Below are 27,940 nucleotides of genomic sequence, written 5' to 3'. Positions count from 1 at the left end.
GACTGCAGTCACAACGGCTAGCATAAACATATTGGACCTGCAACAAATTAAACAATGATTCGCTGCAGTAATGCTTACAGGTAAACAAGTGAAGAGCTCTGCAGACGGACACACCATAAGCACACAATTGGAGGTAGTGCATTAAAGATAATGATGCATAATAAATGACGGATAACAAGGTTCATCTCTTACATAATAGATGAGTTCAATCAAATCTTTCCAAGTTATGTGTGAACACTTGTTTCATGGGCCAGCAGCTGTCTGCAACACCTTTGTGTGGTAAAATGTGACATGATACAATGTGGTGAAGATTTTAAGGCATTTTTATTAGAAAATCTTTTCTTTAATATATATATATATATAAAAGCTCTATAACAAACACATAGAGTGACAGTTTAAACAATGTGATAAAATACTTCTGGCATTATCTAAAAAAATAGACAAAAAAAAACAATCTATAAACATGTCACTCAGTATTACATCACAGGTACAAAAGTCTGTAACATGAGGAAAGAAAGACAGGCATTACAATCATTTGTTAGTAGACTTGATGTGTTCACAGGTGCACGAGGAAATGGGCTCTCAAGGACGTTTTGCAATCAGAGGGTTTTCAGATCTGACTGTGCGCTCCCACTCAACACTCAGGACAGGTGCGTGCATGACTGACTCATCGAGATTTTGGCCTTCAGACTTAATGACAGCAACATCACATTTATGCTCTTTTATCCAGGTAACCTGATGGGACAGAAGTCCTTCAGCCTACAGATAGAGGATAAAACTGCTTTTAACAAGTGCTCTGACACTGGCAGGAATTATGACGGTTGTGCGTAACCGACTGAAATGCAAGACTTACATTATCCCTAATGACTGAATTGTAAAACTAAAATATGCAACGTATCCTCAAACAACAGTTCATATAATATCTTTTAAAAAATCACCTACAGCAATTCATATATCTAACAAAAAATTCACATACCACAAGATCCTATATCTACCAAATGAGCACCCAAGTAATTGGCCCCCCGATGGGTTAGGTTAGGTTTAGGAAAAGGATCATAGCCAGGTGTCATTATGTTACGTATTTACATAAAGTTATGTTCTTAAAATGAAGTTACATTGGTTACGTTTTGGAAAAGAATCATGGTTAGGCGTCGCCACTGTGTGCTTAATGTAAGGGGTGTAACGATCCATCGTTCTGGATCAATGTATCAATTCAATGAGGAACAATCCATTTTCATCGATGCAAAGTGAAAACGTCGATCCATAACATCATCTTTAGGATCTACTTTCATTTTGAAAGACTGTGTCACCGTCAAACAGCAGCAGGCAGCAAGAAGCAGAGAGAAAGATGACAAGGGTAATGTTATTTTCTCTGGAGTGTGGACATATTTTGGAGAAAAAAAGGGGTCAACAGACAGAGAACATGGTGTATGTAAACAATGCCGTTACGAGAAGAAAGAAAGAAGAAACGTGCATGCAGGCTGAAATTCAACTGAGCTGTTCTGTCGGGAGGTGGAGTGACTTAAACCAACGGTGAGTAAGACAAAGTATAAATAATACACAAAATTGAATTTGTAGTTATGAGTTATGAATGGAGGAAAGTTCGCTAGCCGCTACGCTAACATATGCAATGTAAACATGCTTGAGCTAATAATGGGCAACTAGCAAAAAACAATTGACATGTCTATGAACCTTAATAGTTTTTACTGAGCTGATTTTGGTACTTTTGTTAAACAATGTTGTTGTTGATCCATGTTTTATGGCTGTTGGGAGAAGTTTCAGGGCTTTAAGCCAGACAGACCTGAAGTTTCATGATAAAGATCATGGTTTGGATTAAAATGAAATGATTTCTTCCAGAAAGGGCTTGGTGTCAGTATAAAGGAATTTTACTGCACTTAAGCAGTTACAATTACTTACATTATTTATGTGTTTTATGGTAAAAAGCAAAAAAGAAAGGGTTGACAGCTTCTTCTGTAACAGATTGCGTTAAATGGCCAGAAAATATCGTCTCATATCGATCGCAGACCCTGAATCGCATTGTATCGAATTTGTATCGTGGCGGACTTTGTAATTTCGGCAAATATTGCATCGCTGTCCAAAGAATCACTGACTTAACTTTAATACAGGACACAAACACCAGCACGCCAGGGGAAAGTTGTGCATTCCTTTGACTCATCTACCTCCATAAGCAGACTTTTACTCTTACTTCTTTCTTTACCCGCATCAGCGCTTTCATAACGCGATTGGGGCCTTAATGATTTCCATAGATTCTACATAAATTACTGTCTCTTGATTACGTGGGGTTTTTACAGATTCTGATGCATAAGTTTTTGGAGGTATAACATACAAAGAGTGCATGAGAGCAGCCTGAAAAATGATCTACAGATTCTACATTTTATTATCCATTGAGTCAAAAAATGTAAGGTCTCAATACGGCTCATCATGGCAAAAAACAAATTCCTCATTCTGACTACTTTCAGTTCCATGTTGCAGCTGATTTTGCCACCGGCAAGATCCACTTCTAAAACAACAAAGTTATTGAACACAAATTGGCCTTTTTGTGCTCTCAGGACAGTCGCAAAGCCGGCGTCAGGATTAAATAGCCTCTCACTTTCAAAGCCCTGCAGGTTAAATCCAGTTTCCCTTCCCTCATATGAAGATATCTGGACTCTCTCAAGAGTAAAGTTACTCTACTACTGATCCTGTTCCAAAGCCTTCATCTTCATCACTCTAATCTCTTTGTTCTCATTCGGAAACTTTCAAACAGAACTTTCTTTCCGTTCTTGAACAATGTGGTTGTTTTTGACATGGCAGCAGCAGGAGCAGCACTCTCTTCATCTAGTCTGCATTCTGCAGAACCGTGGAACATAATCCATGGGTGCCATCTGGGCATCCCTCCAGCGAGCTCCCTGGCTGGCTTCACATCAGTGTTTCTGCCTCGCCCTGTCTGTCCCCACCTCCTCAGTCGGAGTCATCACCATCGTCGTCGTCGTCCGAGCTCGGGCCCTCGTCCTCTGATGAGCTTGGGTCTTTGGTGCTGGCCTCTGAGATCATGCCGTCTGAACTGTCAATCTCAAAGGACGTCTCTGATACGTAGAGGTGGATTGCCCTCGCTGGGTGGCTGGGACACACACACACACACACACACAGAGGGGAGAGGGAGACATGCACCAGTGGGAGCAAAATAGCACACACACACACAGGGCAGGGTATGAATTCATGCATGACACATTCATGAATCATTTATGTGCATGCATGTGCATAAGTCACGCACAATGGGGACAGGACAAAGACAAGCAGACAGCACAAACACAGCAGCAGGGACAAAGCATTAGTGTCACACAGGGTTAAATCGTCCCAAGTTGAGAGCGAAGGTTGGATCGAAATCTCTGTTTACCCATCTGCATCTGATTGGGGTGAAAACATTTTCCTTCCGTTGCCAAGTTTTTCAGCGACAGTTTCAGTTTGAACTCTGAATACATCTGATTGTGCAAGATGACAGTAAAGTTGTCAACTTTTCCGTAAGGGGTGAATACAGTGAGTCACAGTATTGCAACACGGTTTTGACTGTAACCACTTACGGCGCCTATTACAGAGAGATCTGAAAACCCAAGAGAGAAACAAAGAAGCCCCACGTGCCCAGGAAAAAAGATGCTTTTAACAAAACAGCTCGTTGTTCAAAACAGACATTTGTCCATTAGAAAGGCTGCTGGTTGGTAAAAAGATTTGCCACCGTATCAATAAATTTAAAATTTAGAACTGCTATTGATTTAACTATGTGCTTGTAATTTTTTTTTTTTTTTTTTTTTTTTTTACAAAAGTGCTCTATAAAATGTCTGTTTTCAACAAGTGCTCTCCATCAGGTTTTGATAATATGATAGCACCTTGATTGTTTCTGTTGCAACATCAGGCTAGTAACACCACAGAAAAATACAGTTACATAACTTCAGTAGTGAAACAAAACAGAAATGTACACCAGCATCCTCCTGTAGATTCATAAGAACCACAGTAAAGTGGATCAGACAGCTGATACATATGACCGTTGAAATGAGAGTTGACAGATACAGATCACAGATATCATGTATGGGGTTTCATAATGCATCCCATCATCTGGTAATTACAGCAAAATTTTAATAGAGGCTAGGAAGCTGCTCAGTCATTGTTCCACAGTTTCTATTGTGTGCTAAAACAATATATTGTGTGGCTTGTACTGCATCGGTATGTTGGGGTTTGAAATGTATTAGTAGGGAAGTAAACAGCAGGGATACACCATTGTTCGACCTCTACATCATCAAAACATCGACTCTAAACAGGAAAGTTGTTTGGAGGCCCATTTAGCTGAACAGGAAATATGAACTGATAAAACAGTTGTTTCTCTCCAGATATGAAAGGCACATGGTGATATCATAAAAGCTACACAGCAGTCTGGCTATTATGCTCTGTGTCTACAGCTTCCTATATAAAGGCACATTCTCAATTTGGTTAACAACAGCTGCCCATCAGCTCATCCAGGATTGGGATCCAAAGACTGCGGTTGCAGAGAAGGGAGGAAGTGAAACGTCCAGTAGGAAAAGAGCCCCAGACCCCAAGAGGAGGCTGCACATGCCCCGATCCCCAGAGTTAGACGGAGAGCGAGAGAGGAAGTGTAGGATTCTTCGGTTCCTCTCTCTATCCCCCTCTTCCTCTCTCTCTGTCTTTCTCTTGGTCTTACCACGCAGTGGGGTCTTTTCTCTCTTTGCGGGGAGCCTCCTCGTTCCCTTCCCGCTCTCTCTGTCTCCTCTTCTTGCACCGCCTGCAGGACAGAATGATGATGAGGAGGATGACCACAGCGGCGATACCGCCTCCGATGGCCAACGCCAGAAGGAGAAGTTCAGAGAAAGAGGCTGTGGGCGAGAAGGAAACACAGAAATGCAGACTGAGTGTGTTTGCTTGATGAAATAAAAATACCAGCACTGCTCAGAGGCATTGTGCACTTTTAACTGTGTGTCTGCTTTAAGCTGCTATTAATACAAAAGCACATTTTCATTTTAAGATGTTTATGCTGTAGCTGTATGGCCAGTTAGTCTGTCTGTCAGTGGGAGGCATTCATGGTCCTTAGAGGAGGAAGATGACTTTGGTTATCCCTTAACTTTTCATCTAGTGCCATCAGCAGGTTTACATTTCAGTCAGGACCACTTTAGTCAAAGAAACTTGACTAAATACTGCAATTGCCATTTGCGGTATGGCTCTGTTCTGGGGCCTCTGCCTTTCCTCAGCCTACACAGAAAGCCTCTTCCATGCATCTACATGGAAAGCCTAAGGCGGAGAGAGCACACCTCTCTGCCCCTCCACGTGCCAACATGGAAAGCCTGAGGCAGGGAGAGCAGCAGCAAAGATCCCCGGGAACAGAACAGAGCAACATCACTGACAAACAGAAATGACATTGATGAGTCAGACACAACATGAAAAGGAGGAGCTGGGGTGGAGGCGGGTTGCAAAGCGGCTTGCGGAGGAAGCAGCAACAGTAGGCAACTCAATTTTTGGCTTTTCGTAAATCGCCTCTGACAACTACCTAATTAGCACATGCTAGCATGCTAACACAATGATCTAATATGGTGAACATGGTAAACATTATAACTGCCAAACATCAGCGTGTCTGACTTTGTGAGCATGTTAGCATGGTGACATTTAACTCACCACATTCAAAGCATCACTGTGCCTAAGTGCTGCCTCTCAGAGCTTAATTTTGCTGACATATTGTTGCTTGATGAAATATTAATGCACAGGAAAATAAAATGAGTAGCTCTGGTCAATAGTTCTGACTGGCTGGGTCACAGAGAATGTCAGAGTAAAATATCTGATTAATTCATCTCATAATCAGTAATTGATCATTAATACTATAACTGATGTCACAGCACAGGCTGTACCTGTACTGTAGTAAGCTCTTTTTTTCAGCTACTGCTCAAAGACTATTATACTAATTTAAAAATTACCTTTTCACTGTTACTGATTTTTTTTTTCCATTCAATATGTCTGGAACATTTGCAATATTTTAATTAAAATGTGCCAGTGCTATAATATAAAATGCACAGCACACCATGCCAAACAATCCAATCAAATAGTTGCTCCAAAATTCTCTCTTATTTGGCTTTTCAGCAAGAGATGAAATGATGTGGGTGTTTTCAGAGACAAAGCTGAAGCGCAGTAACATTCATGGCATATATGAAGACATGTTTTGTCTGAAAATCAAAACGCTGACCTGTGGTGACGACACGCAGTCGAATCTCTCCAACCGTGCCGTGGACATCCGGCGGATTCTTCACCTGGCAGATGTAAGTGCCGTTGTAGGTGAATTTGACCTGCTGAAGTATGATGGAGGCATCACGGCCCATGACGTCACCTGCCCAAACGACACGCTTCCTGAAAATGCCGTCTACTGGAGGATATGGTCGCTGCTGGTAGTGGAACACCTGAAAGTGGAAATTGATGGGTAGATTTCGTCTGAGCAATAATAGGTTTGATTGGTTGGATTGTCGCAGAAAGAAAGTCATACCAAACTGAGTCTGGAGACGGAAAGTATTTTATTCTCACAGAGAAAAAAAGACAAGACATAGACCCAGACTTGCTGCATCTTTTTCTCTCTATTCTCAATAGACACACACAGGCTGGCTTGGACGCTCTGTAGGGAGCCAGATGACTCATCGACTCCTCTCTCAGTTGGCTGAGGGGGTGGATGCTCCCTGACACAATCAGGGAGGTTTAAAGTTTGATCTCACTTTCTCACAAACACAAATACACTCACCGACTCTTCTCGGCCTGGTTTGAGCGGTCTGAAGCTCCAGGAGATGACGATGGAGTTGGGGTTGATGGTGGCAGAACTATGAAATGTGCACTTCAGACGAACATCCGTCCCGTTGACCGCCTCCATATCCCCAGACGTGTATATACGCATCCCGCTGACCTGCAGCACGCCTGCAACATGCAAAGATACGGCGCAGCTGCAGAGTTTACTTCAAAAGCAGAATGCAGTGCACACAGAGCAAAATCAATACAGAGATAAGTGGTTTGTGAACGAAACACAAATACATATACAAAAATACAACCCAACAGACATAGTATGAATTCACACTCATCAGTAAATTCCTGCCTAGTGAGTGCAGGCAATGTACCCGGTGACCCTACTTCTGCCTACGCAGTGCTGCTGCAAGAAAAATCACCAACCCCAAGTTGTCACTATAACTGTATTAGATACATTTATTACAGTATACTGAAATCTTACAGATTGGTACAAATGCTGAAAGTATTAGATTAGATCTGCGAGTGGGTCAGTAAGTGAACTCCTCTCAAACATCTGCTTCATTACATCCTAAAAGTCCAAACTGATTTGGGATCAGTGAAGCAAATCCGTGGCATTTAATGAATAATGGCCACTTTAGCTACACTACTGCAGCTGAGACAGGGCTGAAATTGAGAGTCTGCTCTATATTATATGGATATGGACTATATCAATCTTTACAGTACGTGGTAGACCTATTAGATGGAAAATGAATGGACTGGGGGAGCGGAGAGGGATATTGGCAACGATTTGGCTCTTCCACATAATGATGGATGGAGCCCCCCCGAATGGAGTTAGGGCTGACACACACATACACTGCACCGACACACACACACACACACACACACACACACACACACACATGCACTGTGTAAGACAGAGACGTGCTTAAAGCTGAGTTCTTGTCTGGCAGCCAGTCAACATCACATCAGGAACCAGCCAATCACGTCTTGCTCTCCCCGAGATTGCAGAGCCTTGTTTATCGAGGTAGATCCAACCCTAAAGAAGCCCAGTGGGTATGCGTGTCTAAGTCTCTGTAGAAGTTTATACGCAGGCTGTCCAAAATCACCTAGTCTATTTATAGAGAGAGCTCTATATACCCTAATATCAGGAGCCATGTCTAGCTTTATTAAAGTCAATGCCCACGCACACAGCAGACCGTCCGTCTGCAGCCACAGCGTGCTCAGGGAAGCCGAGACTTGTCCTAACGTCATTAGCACACTCCATATGAGGTCCCTGCAGGCCGGGCCAAACACTTGATGAGAGCTCAAACTATCAGAGACGCTTTAAATCTGACGAGGAGCTGCCTGTGGCTCCATGAATCACCCGAGTGCAGGCGTCGTCCCAGGCCTCAGTTTTATATATGACAACATCAGTTTTTGTTGATGCAATCAGCCAGCATCGAGGTTGACCTGTACTCTGGATGAGATCTCATCTCTGTTGAAAAACTTTGCTTAGTCCTTACAACCTTCTCACACTGCTTGTTATGATTTAATAATATCATTGAGATTTAAAAGGATTTTAAACCCTAAAAAGATTAATTAAGCTTTATTCTGCAATTTAGAATGTGGGTTAAGCAGCTTAAGGTGTCCTTTATTGATTGGCAAAATAAAGCTCCAGGCACAGAAATTAGAAAAGTCCAAGGAAGGCATATCATTACCCTAGTATTATAATCAGAGGGAGCTAGCTGGGAAAATGTCAGCGGGGGCTTGGCTCCTCGGGCGGCTTGTTCTGTTCCTTATCAGGTTGGAGAGAGTTTCCTGTGGGCTGTGATGAGAGAGTGGGGCGACTAGACGGCCCGCGCACAACATTAAAAACAGACAGGGTTCTCTCTCATCACCGGGCCCTGACAGCGCTCTAACAGCCTAATGTGTTTTAAATGAGCCCGATGAAACCTGGGATGGGTGTGTACAAGGAGTGAGCAATAGAGGCAGAGTAAACACTGCAAGAAATGTCCATCTTTGCACATCCTCTGGTCTTTTTTTAGACTTAAAATTGTATTTTTATTGAATGAAAACATATTGCAATGAGATTGCAGCACAAGCTTGTTTTGGATTATTTCTGCACCTGTATCTTAAAAAATAAGGCAGGTACTTTAACTTGCATCAATAAAAAGCACTTTTTATATTACAGAGTAAAGCTCTCATGAATGGACTTCAAAGGGAACGAGCCCTCTCTGCAACCTTTGTCTCGCTTCCTCATCTACCTGGCGGAGTGAATGGAAACACAGGAGTTAGTGGATTAAACTGCCTGTGTTTAGGATATTCATTAGGCAGATAACATCGGCACTGGCTGTATCAGCAGAGCCAGTAATAACTACCTCCCTGGTCCAACTGTGTGTGTGTGTGTGTGTGTGTGTGTGTGTGTGTCTGTGTGTGTGTGTGTGTCAAAACAAAAAAGAAGAGTTGGAGCCACCAGGTAAAGGTCTCGTATTCGATATTTCATGTAAAGGCTGAAAAGAGAAAAGGGCAGAATGGAGGAGGGAAGGAGTGGGAGCAGAGAGTGTTGTATATTCAGTTGCATGTCTCACATATATGACTATCACTCCTGTTAACAGGTAGCTACACATGCCTAATTTCAAACTTGGAGTACATGGTTTTCTGTTGATACCCATGCTAACAATGTGATTTAGGATGGCAGACTGAAAATATCTCAATTAAACAACTGTTGAATGTATTCCTATTAAATTTTGTGCAGCCATTCATGGTCCCCTGAAGATTCGCCCAACTTTAGCTGCTGCAGCAAGGACATTGCCTTCGTGTAAGGGATCCTCTAAGCCACTGGGTGCCCCAAGTCAGCATTTTATTTTATCTAATACTTTGGTTTATGGCCAAATACATGCAAAACTAATGACTTCCCTCCTTAGCTGGACTTATATTGAGTGCCAATTAGCAAATGTTAGCATGCTAACATGCTAAATTAAACTCCTGAGATTCCAGCCTTTGTTTGGTGGGCATTTTTAATTTCTCTGAGTTATTTGGGAATGTAGGACCTGATAAGTATTAAAAACTAAGCATTGTCTTTAAACAGTAGGTAGTTTACTGGAAAAAAAAGGTGGGACGATGGGTTTATTTTCAATAGCCACAAGTGTATAATATTATGAAATTATGAAACTGTTTCTATTATTTCAATACCTGAACATTGTTGTGCAAAAACAAAACAAAACAAGAAGTCCTACTGTCCTCAAATAAGTTCTTCCTAATTAACAGCATTTTTGCTCGTTACTATAGCCCCTTTTACACTGCCCGATTTTCCGCGAATGTTGGGCCATTTTGCTGGCAAGCTGCAAGCGTTTAGACACACAGAGCCAGATTGGCGACTTGATCCAAGGTGCCCAATTTTCCGCCTTGTAGGGTAGTCATATTGGAACCCTTTTAGTTTAAACAGACTGAGGCGGCCTTGCACAACGGGAGGGGCTGTTGAAGACTTGTGGGAGGAGCTGTTGATGACGCCACACGTGCGACCCACTGGCGGTGGATAAACAGGAAACAGCTGATAGCAGGAATTAGCGAGTAGCTAGTAGTAACCGTCAGATGATGGGGACGGTGAGGAATGGGCCGACTTATGAGAGAATCGCCGTAGGACTGACCAGCCGCGGCTTCCCTCCCCCGTCACTGTTTATGTCACATGCTGAGCTACACGTTTTGTTACTTGCTCACGCCCCCCATTGTCCCGAAAAAGGCGCATTCTGTATAAACAAAAGTAGGCAGGCAACATTTTGCTGCACTCCCCGATTTTGTTTTTATACTGCCAATGCTGAAAAAAGACTGATTGGGCTTTCCTGCAAATTTGCACAATTCCTATCTAAAAAGGGCTTATAACTAAAATTGGTCAAATTAATATGCCATATCAAACTACAGACATTATTTAGCACAAATAGTTAAGTTTCAACCACAGAATTTGATCAGGTTTTGTACCTCGTCCACTTTTGTGTTGGGATAAGCTGTAGACTGAGCATAGAAGTTCGCACAAACGAGGACAACGGGAATGAGGACAAAGCAGAACGAAGTATAAGGTACAGGAAACCCAAAATGTGGTGTCCTCACATGACGACACAGGGTCTCAGGAGGCAGGGAACATACATACATATGCGAAACATCAACATCATGTCATTGTGAGCACGTTCACATGGTGACATAAGCATTTAGCCCACAGCCCTGCTCACAGAGCCACTAGCATAGCTGTAACTGGTTTGTCCATAGAGGAGAGAGAGGTACATCTCTGTGGCTAATAACATTCATTACTCATCAAATTAGTATCCACAGTCACACCCCTCTATTTCCACTTCCTTATTTCAGAGAGTGGGCCTATAGTGCACTCGGAGGATTAGCTGAGCAATATAGTGCAATGCCTAAATGCCTGTTTAAAAGCTGATGCTGCAATGATTCATTTATACATCAGGACAGAAAGCGGGTCCTCCAGACCATAACACCTCATTTCCAAATTTCTTCGCTTAACCAATCTATTTACAGTACATGAATTTAAATAAGCGTTGCTAATCTCCATTCAACAACAAAAAAGTGAAACGCTTTCAACTACGCCGTCCTTTGACTCAAGCTGAGCTGATTAAGAATTAAGGTTAATTAGGCCTTTTTGAAGGCAGAATGGATATTAGCAGAATGACAGCCAAGTTAGGGTTATGTACAGTGCCTCAATTACTGTACTAATTTGTCCCTGCGGCTAAAAGTACATGATCGCTATTTAATCATTCATTAGCAGGCACTAATTGCTGAGGAGGACGCATGCCATTACATGAGTGAAGCACAGAATTTCACTCATTTACAGAAAGAGAGACGAGAGATAAACATGCAGACATGAGAGAGTGAGCTCAAGTGATGAACAAGAGCCGGATGATAGATGAAGGAGTGAGTGCTCCGTGGATGGAGCTAGAGGATAAGAAGAAATGATGGAAAATGTATTCCACGACATAATTGCAGTCTGTAAGAAGGAGATAAGATAAAAGTGTTTGTTTGCTTGTTTGTCTGTCCATTCTTCTACTCCGGCATGTCTGTCTGTCCAGTCCAAGTTGTTCACTTGTTTATGTCTGAACATCCTGCCTGGCTAGTGAGGACCACACCCAGTATCCAGAGACAGAGAGGGAGAGCTTTTACGGCTTATTAAGATGGAGTTATGTACCGTACAGAGGAGGGAAGGGCCAGAGTGCAGACAAATATATGAATTTATCCTAATTATGTTTCAGATATTGCAGACATTGTCTGGCATGCTGTGGTTTTCTCAGAAGACTTGCAGAGCAATGTAAGAAAACAACTAGTATGAATTTTCTTGCGAGTTTATCTTAATCATATTAATTTAAATCATTCAAAGGCTTTTAAATACTTCTACGCTGATGTTAAGTTGACACAAGGTGCTGCTGAGTCAGAGCAAGAAGAAAAAAACATGAAAATCAAATTTATAAAGCATAAAAAACCTAATCTTGACTGTCTCCACTCCATATTTACCTCATTAAAGTTATTAAATGCTTTGAAACATGTGAAGGAGCTCAGTAAGACTCTTTACTTGTAATTAAAAAGACCCAGTTAGAGTCTTTGTGTGAAGTGTGCTCCCTGAGTGCTTGAACTTAAAAATGTTGTGGCGACAATTAAAGATTTCCACACATGAGATTCCACCTTTGTCAGCATAACACAAAGTTTTCTGAAGCAAACTGTACTTGTGTATATTTCTGTTAATGTTAACTCCAGATGTTTCTGTTTATGAACAGATACAGCATCAGGAATAACTGGAATAGGTTGTAAAATGTTATGTTCCATTGTTATTTGTGTGTGTGCATGTCTCAGGGTTGGCGTTCCTCATGGGGCTCACTGTTGGCACCAATCCACACAAACACATCCTCCATTAGATGTACCACTGTTGGCACTGGTCCATAATATCTGTCAGTACATCCAAAATATTACAATAAAGTGAACCTGCTGAACCTTTAATGCACTGGATTCTACCTGTCAACACTTTGGTACAATCCGCTCTGGTCCACTGACTACTCTGAAGCCAAGGAGGGCAAATACTTTCATCTACTGTAAAATAATCAAACCAAGCCCACTCGAGTGTGATTAGGTTTGCTTGGCTTGGCAGTCATCCCAAGATTGTAAAAGCTTCCAAGGAGGCACAAAAAATATCAAGTTTTTGACCTGCCCATATAATATTTCATCCAGTGTCAAAGAGTGAAGGCAGGTTTACAACTGCATAACCTCTATGCTTTATTGTGGCTTTAATCTCACATTGCCAGATACAGTATATTTATGTATGATTGTGTCAGTGCAGGAGAAAGGGCTGACAGAAGTCATTTTTATTCTGCTATAGCTGAAGCTGAAATAAAACAGGGAGGTGCGGTCTTGCCACTAATCAATTACTGTCACTTTGCCTGTGCTAATGATAACTGGAAGATTCATCACATGAAATTCTTTGGCCTTCATTTCAGACAAGGGCAAACAAAAGCATATTTCTTAGTTCTAGCTGACAACTGTCGATTACACTCAAAGGACAACTGTCACTAGCGAATCGTATTGACTGTGGCTAACTAATTAAGCTACGTTAGCTCAAAAAGTTGGTTGAAAGTTAAAAGGTCCCAGGTAAAAACTCATCATCCTCCCCAGTCGGTTCCATGAGGAAGACTCACGCCATGTGTGGCAGAGGTGCCATCTTGTGAGGTAAGCTCTCTGTTTTCTCTGTTACCAAAGAATATGTGCTCAGTTGAAAAAAATAAAACAAAGTTTACAATATCCAGGTATGTCAGTGGAGGTAGTGCCTAGTCATATGAATCTGTTGTTCCGTTGTAAGGTAAAGATACAGTGCATTCCTCAAAAGATGGTCCCCCCCATCCAAAAACGTTACTTAGCATGACATCAATGTCTCATTTTCTATTGTCTGTATTTTCAAATAGCATGTTAGGCTACAGGATGAGGACTAACCAATGTGCTTGACGAACATATCGCTATCTCAGGTAATGGGTTTGTCTGAGGTTCCATTCATCTGTCTATCCATTGTCAACCGTTTATCCGAAGCTGGGTTGCAGGGGCAGCAAGCCAAGCAAAGCTTTCCAGACATCCCTCTCCCCAGCAACGCATTCCAGCTCCTCCTGGGGGACCCCAAGGCGTTCCCAGGCCAAACGAGATATGTAATTCCTCAAGGGTGGTCTGGGTATGCCCTGGGACCTCCTATAGTGGGACGTGTCCGAAACACCTCTAACGGGAGGCACCCAGGAGGATATTGATCAGGTGCCCGTACCACCTCAACTGAATGCTTTCCACACGGAGGAGCAGCGGCTCTACTCCGAGCTACCTCTGGTGTCCAGAGCTCCTTACTCTATTTCTACGGCTGAGCCCAGACACCCTTCTGAGGAAACTCATTTCAGTTGCTTGTGTCTGCGACCTCATTCTTTCAGTCATTCGCTCATAGCTTCTGTCCATAGCTCATGACCATAGGTGAGGATTGGGACGTACATGGACCAGTAAACCCAAAGCTTCGCCTTGTGGCTCAGCTCCTTCTTAACCATGACGATTCGGCACAGCATCCGCATCACTGAAAATGCTGTGCTAAACCACTGATCCATCTCACGCTCTATTCTACCCCTCACTCGTGAGCAAAAACCCAAGGTCCTTGAACTCCCTTGTTTGGAGCAGTAACTCTCTCCCAACCCTGAGGGGGCAAGCCACCATTTGCCGGCAGAGAACCATGGCCTCAGACTTGGAGGTGTTGAGTCTCACCCTGACTGCTTCACACTTGGCTGCAAACCACCCCAGTGTATGCTAAGGGTCATGGTGTGATGACGTTTGGGGTTGTTGGGGTATAAACTGAGCCCTATCCAAAAACAATAGCAGGACAGAGCTGCTAACTCTTTTAGCATCCGCCACCAGCTTCCACATAACGGGGAAATACAAAACCTTTAACCTGCTGCCACACAAATAAGTTAATGATACGCTGTGATACGAAGTGACACTCAGTTACAGCTGTATGTAGTAAGCTAGTAAGCTAAACATGCTGACCCTAGTAGCTCATGTTAGAGCAGATACACACACTGTTGAATCCCTTCCTTACACTTTCGTCCCTGTGTTTTTGGTTGTGAAAAGACAGCATCACTCAAGCACCCTCTAGTTCTCAGATATATGTTCTGGATCAAAAAATAGTCACTTCTTTCCTGGACTTTGACCAAACTTTACACCACATTTAATTAAAATCTCTGACCTTTGGAAATAATCTGAACTGTTAGACAAACAGAACTGTCTCATTGGATTTAATTATTCTACTTAGTAACCGTTGCCAAGGGTGACTTTTCCAAAACCTTTGCATTTTCAGGTCAGCCTGGGTGTGTTTCACACTGCAGAGAGGCATGCTTGGTATATTGAACTCTTTCATAACCGCGCAGCAAACATTCTCTGGTATTCTAAATATTTTCTTTGAATATCTCTGACACAATCCAAAGAATGAACAAACTATACCCGCCTTATCGCACAATCCAAATCTTTATCAATGTTTTCGTGTCGCTGTACAGCCTAAGGGGGGTTCTTGATGCAGTTGCTCATAAATATGCAGATTTATAAACAGCAAAGAGAAAGCAGAGGGAGCAGAGCTGTTTTTAGTTATAAGTATATTTATAGCCATGATTGCGCTGCACATCATGATATCCGGATACTATGAGGATACCACACATGTACCAGTCACTGTTTACAAAGTGTTTCCTTTGCTGTGTAGGCTACACTGTAGATCTGGACTTTCCATTGCCCAAGAGGATGTTAGGTCTTCGTGGACTTTAAGAGAGGGGAGGAAACACTGCAGGAGAAATCAAGCAGTTGGCCTGACTCTCTGAATCAGGAAATTGGTTTCATTACATTATTTCCTAGATGGTGTGTGTTTGTGCCTTTCCTCTCTTCATTATGGCTCAGAAACAAAGGGACCACCAAAGGAAACCTGATTCGCTGTTGCACCGGTTTTGGAGGAAACACTTAGGACAGGAGCAAACACACAGAGAGCTCAGAGGGTTACAAAGAGCCTCTTCTCTCCTTCGTGAGAGGTTTCACAAGCCCAGGTTAGTTTTCTGCTTTATTAACAAGGCCTGTCTTTCATGCAGGGCTGGAACGAGGGCTGGGAATAGCAGGTTCAGGTAACAGTGTGTTTGCAAAGGAGGAGGAGGAGGAGTCGAGGAAGAGTGTAAGTGTTGAGTGGTTTAATGGGAGGGAACCCCTGAGATGGACAACTGTGTCTAACATACTGTGCTGTACATTTCCTCTACACAGGTTTCCGTTCATTCCACTCAGTCATGAACATGCAGTTGTGCCAAGACAAGCAAATACAATGTATGGTCAAAGGTATTATCCAAATACTTTTTCTTGCTTTTGCACTGGCGTTGTTTTCATGGTTTGGGCCCCTTGCTTCCAGTTAAAGGAAATATTTATGCTATGGTATAACATGATATTTGTACAATGGCGTGCTTGTATCAACAGTTTGGGGACGGTCTTTTCCTGTTTCAACATGATGATGCATTAGTGCACTAAGCCAGGTTAATAATGAAATGCCTTCTCCGAGAAGTCTGGCCTGCACAAAGTCCAGACTTCAGCCCCATCCAACAGCTCTGGGGACTACAAGCAAGGCTTTATCATCCAACATCAGTAGCAGTTAAAGGTCCAGCGAGCAGGATTTAGGAGGATATATTGGCAGAACCAGAATATACTTTAGTACGTTTTCTGTAGTGTATCACCTAATTTTGCTCACAGTAATAACATCCCAAATATCTAGATGTTTAGTTATCAAAGAAAAAAGATGAGCGCACATTAGCAGGTGCTAGGCTAGCATACCGTCTCCTTCATGCCAAACTGCATTGAAAAAACACTGATTTGTAATGTCACACTGCTTTATTCAGTGTTTTAGTGCTTGAAATCACCAGATCTGTTTGTTTCGGAAAGGAGGTGACCTCTGCAGATAATTCGGCTCATGGTTAAAAAACTTCCCGAATGTCTAGATCATAAAAAGGTGGGCACACATTAGCAGGTGCTGAGCTTGCGGCGTATTGGCAACATGCCAAACAGCATCAGAGAAACTGATTTGTGACATGAAACTGCTTCATTCAGTATTTTCATTGGTTTAAATCTCCTAGTCTGTTTGTTTTGTAGAGGAACACACTTCTGTGCATAATTTGGCTCCCTGTAAAAACCTCTTGAACAATGAACACTGAAGATATCCTAACCAGGAGAAGTTTCAGCTGGTTGCAATCTGCAATCCTCATGGCTACGTACATGCCACAAAATCCCCCTCAATCTTACACAGCTTTAAAGCAGTAGATTTTCGCACATGGTTTCTGGAATGTGCAACACATGTAGGTGTGATATTCAGACATCCACATACTTGTGGACATGTAACATATGATAAAAGTAAACACATGTACATAGCTGAACATAGATACTAAATCTTTCTATTTTCTCAAAACCATATTTAGTCCCTCTCTGCAAATTTCCTGCTATTTTAAAAAAATGATTTTACATTTTTGGTGCTAAGCTCTTGGCTTCTTCACTCCACACTTTTCCAACAGATCACTGGTCAATCGGACTATTCTTGGACGTTCTGTTGAGTTTGACTTTCTGCAGGTGGCGCTGTTTACTGTCACCCAAAGTGCTTATCCTGGCTCATGCCTTGGGCTCCAAATGAAGCTTATGTATGAAATGTCTCACTATCAGAGAGATGTACCAGACACCAGGTGTTTGGAACAGCAAATCTAAAAGCTTTCATTTACTTGATTTATGGGGAATCACTCTTTGGTCATGAAGGCAATAAAACAGACATTTCTCTATATTAAAATGTCACAAATTCCAACTTGGATACTGCATTTACTTTTCTTATTGCAATTTTCCCCTACAGACACATGAATTTGAACCAAACTTTAGGAAACTACAAAATGTGTTGAATAAACTCTAAAGGTCAGTCCAAACACAGACAAAACATCAATCTCTTTTTCTAACTCTTTCTTCCTCTCCCTCTTTTTCTCCCCTCCTGCTTCCTCCAGGCCAATTGTAATTCATCAGGCGGCAGCATCCAGAGGAAACGTGTAGTGGGTGAGTGAGGATAAGAGTTTAATCCATCAAACCTCTTCCACTCCCACCTCGCAGCTGACTCAACAACTTCTCTCTGGGATTACAAACTCCTGAGGGGGGGTCGGACACGTACGGTTCAATTCAACACACCCACAGGGTGTTGGAAGGACACTCCAACCCTCAAAAGACGGCCTTAGTTTCTCATATGTTTACTACGAATCGAGACTAGCCATGTGTTTTGTGTCCTGCAGTGGAATGAGTCAGAGTGAATCCAGTCCCACTGTGACTTCCACCTCTGCTCCTGAGCACATGAATAAATTAACAAATGACAATACACACAGACCAGAAAGCACACAGTGGAGGAGGTACAGACTTCTGCTCTTTGCTTTTCACCTTAAAGGGACACATAGGTCCAGACTTTACCTCAAGGCAAGGTGGGAAGCGTCTGGCTGGGCCCCCAAACTGAAAGGTCCCCAAACAGCTACAGATGTATTATGATGTTAAGATATGGAAAAACATTGAACTATGTTACAATTAGACCCTGAAATAACTTACAAAAGGCATACAAAAGTACATTTAAAGGGACAGTGCACCCCAGTTATATTATCTAGCTATTTATCAGTGTAGATTGCTTTGGTGTGAGTTGCAGAGTGGTGGAGATATCAGCCGTAGAGATGTCTGCCTTCTCTTGAATATAATGGAACTAGATGGCACTCAGCTTGTGGTGCTTATAGCACCAAAATAATCCATTTAAGAAACTCAACAGCAGTTTCTCTTCCCAGAAATCATGACCGAGTTACTCGAGATAATCCACAAACCTTGAGCAGTTTCATGTAGGATCTATTTTCTTTTTACCAAACTACACCTGCAATCCGCATCACTTTGCAGAAGGAAGTGTGCATCTACTCATAGACGAGAGGCTCAAGCTAATGAGAGTGTGACACGTAAATATTAACGGCATCCTCCTCGGCTGAGCTGTAATGTTAGCTAGCTCAGAGGTGCTAGGTGAGCCAGCCTAGCCTAGATGCATGCTTCCTTCTGCACTGTGACACAGCTGGAGGGTGGAGCTTGGTAGAAATAAAGTAGTTCCAACATGAAACGGCTCACAACAAAGTCTGTGGATTATCTTGAGTAACTGGGTCATGATTTCTAGAAAAAGACACTGCTGATGAATTTTTTAAATGTGTTTTCTGGCACTTTGTTCCATTATATTCAAGAGAAAGCAGACACCTCTACAGATGTTATCTCTAACAGTCTGCAACTCGCACCAGAACAATCTAAACTGACAAACAGCATTACAGGTAAAAGGAGAAATATCATTTTTGATTTGGGGTGAATTGCCCTTTTGAGTTCATTGTGCTAATATTGTGCCAATGCATGACTTTGACTTTAAAAGTATTTTTACTATGGACTATTAATAGTTTTACTTAAGAAAATAGTTCTGACTACTTCTTCTATCGCTGCAAATACCAACATTTCCAGTGAGATAAAGAGAGAAATAAATAGCAAGATAGACAGAGTTTGCCTGGGAGCTCCCAAATCACTAAACCACCAATTTCATTAATCAATTCTAACATTATTTTGAAAATTTGTTCCTGGTGAGTCCCCAGATTTCATGAACAGTGCATTGCTTAAATATCAGAGAGCTTTTTTAATACACACAGTCAGGCCAAAATTAGAAAACTACAGGCTAAAAGTAGCATCAAACTTGTGGTAACTTATGCCTTTGTGTTCCTTCCCCATGTAGTTACTACTTTATATAAAGAAAGACATAAACTGAGTGGACACTGGACTGCTGTGCTATTTTTGCAAACGTGCCAGAGCTGGAACTCACACCGAAACCAGAAAAGCTTTCTTGTATCTGTCATTCATTTGGGCCTCAATAGAAATGAATGAGAGGTGGAGGAACATTTGAGTGTTCAAGTGTGACCAAACCCTTGCACCTGTCCTTTATCTGCCCCACCCACTAACCCCACCCTTCCCTCCTCAACTCACACTGTCACACTGTTGTTATGATTCTGCAGACATAAGTACAGTGTCACATAATTAGTGAGCAAAACCGGATAGGTAGGTGCCTCTGCTACTCTTTCAATATGGAGTCCATTTTTATTAGTCAGCGTTTTGAATAACAATAGCTGGTTATACAGGAGTACGTATGAAAGTCAGATTCTAAAGGAGAAGGAAATCAAGATGACGTTACTTCCCATTCTGGGAAATTCTACCATTATGTCTGCTCTGCATTTAATCACAGATTACTTAACTCATGCCAAATGATTATAAATCTCCCTGGGCTTTCTGGAGATCAGATGACTCAGAAGGAGCTGCCGATATTCTGTGAACAGCTCTGATTTATCCCATATGCCGTAAACCAAGTGGAGGTGTTGCTTTAGCTGGAAGATCTACTTGTTTACCATAGCTCTAAACAGTCTTGAGAACGAGTGACCAGCCAACAGAGTGTGTAAGGATGTGACTACACAAACAGAAACCCATGCTCACAAATATGCAGTATTTACATTTGCACGGGTCCAGACGAACATTAAACATGCGTGTGTGCACATATACTCAAACCTTGGATGAACCTGTAAACACTTTGAATTCAGCAAGAAATGCATTTCAAATCCATGTTTACACTCAGAGCCGAGCACGGTCTTGTGGTTTAAACATTACACAGGGAGTGCCTTTGCCTTCACACTCCAACACTTCGCAGATGCGTCCTACGCCTGCTGTGTCAGGGATTGGTGTCTTTTTTGCATATAAATGTGTCATTGTCAGCTCTACACACCCCAAGGCAATCCCATCAACCAAACACAAAGGCCAGGCGTCCTCCTAGGTGCGTCAACACAGCGCAGCACGTCAGAAACCGCAGTGATGCTTTGTTACGCTGACCTATTATTGTGGCGAGATTAGAGGCGTCGTGGCTGAGAGAGAACTGTTATATCCCAGCAAACAGATACAAGAGGCCGCTCATCTACTGTAAACCCGACAGAGTAACACTGAAAACTGTGTGTCTGTGTCTGTGTCTGTGTGTGTGTAAGTGTAGGTGTGTATGTGTTTATAGGTGTGTGTGTGTTTGTGTCCTAAACCTGTAAATCAGGACAGGTTGACACATGTCCGGCTGTGAGCATTTCAGACTTCTGGTACAAGAGGAAAATGTTAGAGGAAGAAAAAAGGAATTGAAGTAAAGCGCAGCAACAAAAAAAGACGGATTTATCATTAACAGCAGGGGATCGAAAAGCCTCATGTCTGTGTTTGGTGGAGAAAGAGAGTAAGCAGGTCTAAGTTTAGACTAAGGCCTTGTCCAATCCTTCACGGGTATATTTAAAGAATTTCGCCTTTTCTATTAGTTTGGCTTATCGTCCACGCACAAACTGCGTTTTAGATCACTGAAAATGGATCTTTTTTTTTAGATACTCTCAGATTAGTGATAAAGAAAAATATGGCCACAGAAAACAAACAACTCCAAATATTTGTTAAAGCATTTGACACTGAACGTTATAAAAGGAAACTGTACCTGAGCCTTCAACAACTAAACAGGGAGAATACATTCAGACTTAAAACAAGATCTACCACACAAGAGGAATGGGAGGAGATAATTAGACAACAATGGAAAACGACAAGCTCTCCATCCTGGAGGGAATTCAGATGGAGGAATGTCATGCGTTACTTCTGCACTCCTGTCCAGAAAAAATCTCTCTTAAAACCAGACTGTTGGGGATTCATATTTTTTGAGGGTGCCCCTCTGTCACTCCTTTTTGGACAAAAATTCATGGCATTCTTGAAACTGTTTTTCTAGCCAAAATAACCTTTAATTGTGAAGTGATGTATCTGATCAGATTGGAGGAACTCGAATGGAGGAAAAAGGATAAATATCTGCTAAGAATATAATTGGTGGTATATAAGAAATCCCTAACCAAGAAATGGCTGACTTAGTATTACCTAGTACCTAGTATTGATGAATGGATCGACTTGTTATATAATATTTATGTAATGGAGAGAATGGCTTTAAGTCTGAGAACCCAGAGGGAAATTTTTTATTGAGAACTGGATGACATGGTTAGTATATGTCTCAAACGTTAGATCTGATATTGTCTGAATAAGTGCTAGAAACAGATCGTGGTGTGACTAATAGCCCGCCACACATGTATGTCTTGATACAACATCCTATATCTATTTGACTGACTAATGAAAAGAGAATTACAAAAAAGAAAACAGACCTTTTGTAAAACTTTATCAACTTCAACTTGATGAATTTCAGAAACACCATTTTCAGTGTTGACGTTTAGTCAGAGGAGCCAGAGTTTGTGTGTTGTGCGCCGTTATCTCCTTCCGAAGGCGTCACAAATGACGCAACATTTCATGCAAAAATCAAAGCAGCACTGGCTGCTAACAGGACTGTTCATGTGTTTACACATAAATGCACTTCTCCACTACAATGTGTAACAGAAGCGTCAGAACTCCAGGTCGCCTTTCGGTAATCACTTTTTTCCAGGCCTTTGATTGGCATCTTCTTCTTCTTCTTTGTGTAGCTTCAGAGTTACAGTTATATCACCACCTGTTGGTTTGGCACGCTCTTGCCAGCTCTTTAATTGTGTTTTGCATTTAATTATTTGAACAGAGATGTTTTATGACAGTGCTTGTCTGGGCAGAATTCTTTTTTTATAACGAAGGAGGGGAAAACCCCATTTTCAGAAACACCCATGTGGACCAGGCTGAATTTAGTGTTTGTTTTTGGTGTGTTTCCTTTTCTAATTAGCCAGTCAGCATGTGGCTCAGTTGCTATTTTGAAGACACAGGGGGAAAAGTTTAAAAGTAAGCTGCTACCAAATTATCTTTTTCATCATATGAAAAATCCCTCTACAGAGGAATAAAGGTGCACACTCTGTCTTTTGTCTTTCTTTGATGTCAGAATCGAGGTTTTGCCAAGGAAGTCTGGCTATTGAAGGCGTCTGGTCACAGTTCAAACATCACTTTTTCCTTTTAAATATGAGAACAGGTCGAAACAAAAGAACAATGCAATAAGGAGGAAATGGACCAAACTACACAGCTGTCAGCCGACACCAGCAACAGCTTCTTCTTTAGTGAACTCATTAATTAACTGATTAACTTTTCTGAAAAGTCATTGTCAAAGAGAGCAAATGCCCCAGGGCCCCAGACAACCAGGAGCCCCAAAGGCTGATCATTAACTGCATGTCTTTTGTGTTTTGGTGAATTTATTATTGCAATTTGCACCACAGAAACACAATATCAACTAAAGTGGGCCCTTTTTATCTTTCCACCCTGCCTTGGAAAGGTGTACTGTATCAAGATCTAGTTTTAATTTACTTAAAATTACTTCTGTACTTCTGCTGAAAGCAACTTGTAGGTGAAATGTTATATACACAAAGCATAAACCAATATTGTCCTAGGGGCCCCATAACAGGTGTAACAGCCTTTGTTTTCAACATGGAAATCAAGTTGCAAAACATGTTTTTGGAGTGATCAGCTGCTCTGCTTTTATTCTGACTATTGTGGTGATTGATTCAATCTCTGAACGATGGATGTATAAAGAGAACTGAGTGAAGCGTTGGAGGCGGGCCCTTGTTCATTCCAAAAAAAGCATCTCAGTGGCGCAGGAAGCCATAAAAGCTTGAAATTAGCTGAATCCTTTGCAATGTAGGACCCATAGAGCATGCACACGAGAGATTTACAGCTGCCGGGTGAGGTTAATCGGCTAAGTTCTAGTTTAGCCTTCCATTAAGCTGAATGGGGATAAAACTGATTTGATCAAGCGGCTCTTCAAGACTGTCAAAATGTTACTGAACCATAAGGATCGAATCCAGACACTTAAACAAGTCATTTATTGGAGGTTGTGATGCTCAAAAATGTATCCAGTAACTTACAGACGTCTTCATCACCATATAAATTGATGGGAAAAAGTCTTTTTGGGCCTTGTGGAATCACATGACGAACCCAGAAGTTGTAATTCCACATTTGGCCACTATACAAAGTTGACTTCAAAGCCAGGCGCTGTTCCTGGGGGCTTTTTCTGAACCCATCAGCTATTGGTCTGATGACAATTTAGCCTCTGGGGGCAACGGCCAATATTTCATAAGTTCTGGTGTAGCGTGAGGATATCCAGATAATGGTAACGGATATCTTGGTCAAGACTTCCTCTGCTGTGCGCCAGCCATTGTTTACAGTTTCGGCTAATCTCTAGAAGCAGATATCTTCCCTTTTCTTTTTAAAAAAATAGTAAAAAAGCTGATTGGTTGTCAGACAACAGCCGCTGGGTTCCAAGAGCACATTCTGGCCAATGCATGTTGCCTCCTCAGCCTCCACACTGACTTACCTGCATGCCATGAAAGCCTGCTCAAACATTATTGGTGAATACTCAGACTACAAACCAAAATGCCTCAGAAACCAAAATCCTTCTCCACTGCCTACAGATTCTGCACCTCCATGAAACCCAAGAGCTTTTCACTTCCCTGCTTTGACATTGCAGCCTCACAAGTACAAAAACTCCAAATCTGGTAATGATAACATCTCATACTTGTGTTGTGAAAGGCAAAAACACTGCTCCCAAAAGTATCTTGACATATTTATACTATCTTTTTCCTTTCAAAGCTTCTGCAGAACTAACTTTACAAAACACACAAAGGAGTAGTGCGTTTATCTTTGAGGGCGATGAAGGATTTTAACCACTGCAACGCCTCCTGTGATTATATTTGGAGCAGCAGAAGGAGAAGGAGATTATTCTGTTTGGTCTATATCATATCTCCTTTAAAAAATAGGCCTCATGCTGCAAGTCTGCAAATGAACACTAACTGTCTCTGATCAGCGCAACGCATGTCAAAACAGTGGAGGGCTGATGTGTAAATATGCTGTGTTGTTTTAATGCCACAGTGTATCTGTGTACCTGAGGGGAGGGGGGATGGTAAAGAGGGAGAAATGAGTCCAAGTTATTTTGCACGCTTAATTGCAATTTTACACCACTCGTCTCATGAAAATGAGATGAGTGTGCTGGCTTGTTTCATCACGCCGTGCCGTTTTTTGCCAACACAGTAACGCCAAAGGCAATGGAAGTGATTGCAGCATAACAGACATGAGAAGTAAGATGCTGCTGAGCTGTAATCAGGTCCAACATGCTTTTTCCACATGCTGTCATTTGATTATCTATCCCTCTGTAACCACACAGTGTACTCAGTCATCCTGCCTGTGAGTATGTTATGACTGATCTGCAGGCACATGCTCCTTGTAAACATAAGCAGCTTGCTACTATAGTGAATCCCTACGTGGTGCTTTGGCACTGGATGGACATGTTCAATCAATATAATCCACTTAACTGAATGGACACAGATTACTTCAAGGTTAAACAACCTGGCGTCTGCTGAATGAATTGCCACTGATACGCCAATTCGTGGTATTAAAACATGCTCCATTAGCCGAGCCATTACAGCATTTGGAAGTGAACAATCGTTTATCTATTATTGTTGATTTCTATGGTTGCATCTGACAAGTTGTTATGATTCTGCAGACATATCCTGGACCCCTTTGTTTACGGGAAGCAGGTGGACTTATCTGCGTCCAGCGGGCCACTTCACGGTCTCTCGAGAACGTTGAGCACGGATGTACATTACCAGGCAGGAAAGGAGTGAAGTTGCATAAAAGCAGAACACAATGCGGCCAGGATTTGATGTCGGTAAATACTGTAAAGTCATTATGTCTCCAGACCCCCCCCGGCGTTTTTACTGTTTCATAGTTTTCACAGGAATTTTTCTTCAGCGTCCCACACTGTTCCACTGTGCCAAGTTCGCCACTTCCCGATGACGCACGACAAGCGCACTGGGATGAAGGTTAGGGGTCCCTGCGGAGCTTTCACTAATGGACAGACAATCAGGGTTCTGTGTTTTACTTTGAAGCTCAATTGTGGCGTCTCTAAACAGCCATTCTGTTACGTCTTAAAATCACTCTGGGGATGCGAACAAAAATGTAAACTTTTGGAGAAATTTGCGCCTAAGCAGATAAAAGCTCCTTATGTAATTTTAGAGGCAATGCCAAAGTAGATTGTCTTTATGTAAAAGCTACTGGATCCCAGAAGGAACATATGGCAATAAAACAAAGCGTTATTGGTTGACTTTAAAATAAAAATCCAAAACATACACTCAGACAAATCACACCACACTGATTGATGCGCAGTACCAATAAAGTCCTAAACACCCCACGTTATTAACAATTCCCACGGTTTATCCACTCACACTAAACAGGGGTCTCACCTGAAGCTGCGAGTCCAGACAGGACGGTGAGGAAATAGAGCCCCTTTACGCACATTGGATGGACGGCACTTCTGTCCGATGACCAAGAAACCGGGAGTCAACAAACCCGCTGAGACTCCTCCGGCGACTCACAGTGGCTGAAAACCCGAGCTATAACTCTATGAATCCCCTTCTGAGTGGGATATAAACATGGAAGTTAACGCCGAGTCCTCTCCTCTCCTCCACCTTGTCTCTCTCCAAAGACGCGTCCCAACTCGCCGCTGCCCTCATACGTTTCATTTCAGCACCCTCCCACCACAATTTTCGGGCGGAGTAACAAAGTCATCCACTCTCCTCGCTGGCTCCTTATCTCTCTCTCACATGTTCAACCCAAAAGCCGACACATTCCTGATGCTCCCCTAACCTGTTCTGCTGCTGCGTAAAACACATTTGCACCCGTGGCTCCAGAATAGTAAAGCTGTTGCGCAAACACCTGTCCAGAGTGGCTCCTCGGTCAGTGGTGCGGAGACAGTGTGTGCAGATACAGTGGATAACCTAAACTATAATCTGGTGTTTTGTGATGCGATGTATCGTAATGTCATATACTAACATGAATACATACAGCCACTCTGGACACTATGACACTGTAAGTGCCACATTAAAAGCACTTCATGCTTCTTTATGATGTCATAGATGATTATAAATTGTAGGATGTGACATTGTTTTGACATGTTTAATGATCCCATTTCATTCATTTAAATGTTTTGATTGTAATCATCATATTAAATTAAAAAGAAGTTAATGAAACTAATTAAGTCTGAGAAACAAAATTGTTAAAGAAAAATTCCACTTTTTAAAATGTTAACAGTATCCCAGTAAAGTGACTGGTTACCGGTTTTAACCACTGGGGGGCAGAGCTGCACTTTGATGTACACCAGTGTGAGGCCTGTCAGAAACATCAGAGGGGCTGGTTCTCCACCTTCATGGCTGACATGTTGACATGGTTGGTTTAAGTTAGAGGTTAAATCTCTCTAAGTAAGAAAGTGTGACTGTGAAGTGACGAGTGCATTAAACTTCACAAACGGTTTATAAATCTATAGTCGATTATAAAAAGTTGACATTTTCTCACAGCCTTTGTTGTGGCCTCTGTGGATGTTTGACATTTTCACATGTGAGCTGCAGCTTTATAACTCAGCTCAGCTTTATTTACATAGCACCTTTCATCCAAGGCAAAACACACATATGGCAAAACTGGAGTGGCACAGACACAAGACGATAAAATATTAAAAAAGTAAACCAACCAAAACAGAACAAGCTAAAAAAAAAGATGATGGAAAATCCATAGAATAAAAAGAGAGTAAATAAATAAATGAAATAGAATAGAAATGAACAGGAGAGATTAGAAATAAAGGTAAAACCAAGATAATTCGCCATTTTAGTATCCAGAGGTAGTGAATTCCACATTTTAGGGGCGTAAAAACAGAAAGCACTCTCCGCAGGACTTTTATGGGACACATGAGGAACATTTGAAAGCAGTGGAGGACCTTAGTGATCTGGCTGAAACATAAAATGATAGAAAATCTCTGACGTATGGAGGGGCGAGGTCTTTTATAGCTTTATAAACAAGAACTTTAAAATCAATTGTTCAAGATACAGGGAGCCAGTGTAGTGACCTTAGCAGTGGGGTAATGTGATCCATTTTCCTTGTTTCCTTGTTTTAGTCACTCTGGCTGTAGTTTTCTTCTTGACCTTTTGGATAGTCCAGCAAAAAGGGAATCGCAATAGTCTAAATGGCTGGTAATAAAAGCGTGAGTGAGTATTTCGGCATCTTTCTGGGTTAAAACGGGAGTCTAAAACTACTC

At 41.9% G+C, this 27,940-nt stretch overlaps 1 protein-coding gene across 1 annotated transcript; it reads right to left on the bottom strand.

Annotated features, from left to right (window-relative positions):
• Positions 1-305: 305 nt before the first annotated feature.
• On the bottom strand, positions 306-26,365 carry LOC125888706 (myelin protein zero-like protein 2). The gene is made up of 4 exons (XM_049576229.1): positions 26,100-26,365; positions 6,782-6,951; positions 6,239-6,449; positions 306-4,883 (listed from the first exon to the last, which is right to left on the bottom strand). Exons 1-4 carry the CDS (start codon positions 26,152-26,154, stop codon positions 4,708-4,710), a joined length of 612 nt encoding a protein of 203 aa, XP_049432186.1. The 5' UTR covers positions 26,155-26,365; the 3' UTR covers positions 306-4,707.
• Between the last annotated feature and the right edge of the window lie 1,575 nt (positions 26,366-27,940).

This window comes from Epinephelus fuscoguttatus, linkage group LG5 (genome assembly GCF_011397635.1).
Source record: "Epinephelus fuscoguttatus linkage group LG5, E.fuscoguttatus.final_Chr_v1".
Classification (NCBI taxonomy): Eukaryota; Metazoa; Chordata; class Actinopteri; order Perciformes; family Serranidae; genus Epinephelus; species Epinephelus fuscoguttatus.
Note: the sequence above shows the minus strand (reverse complement) of the source record. Positions and strands in the feature narration are given on the sequence as shown.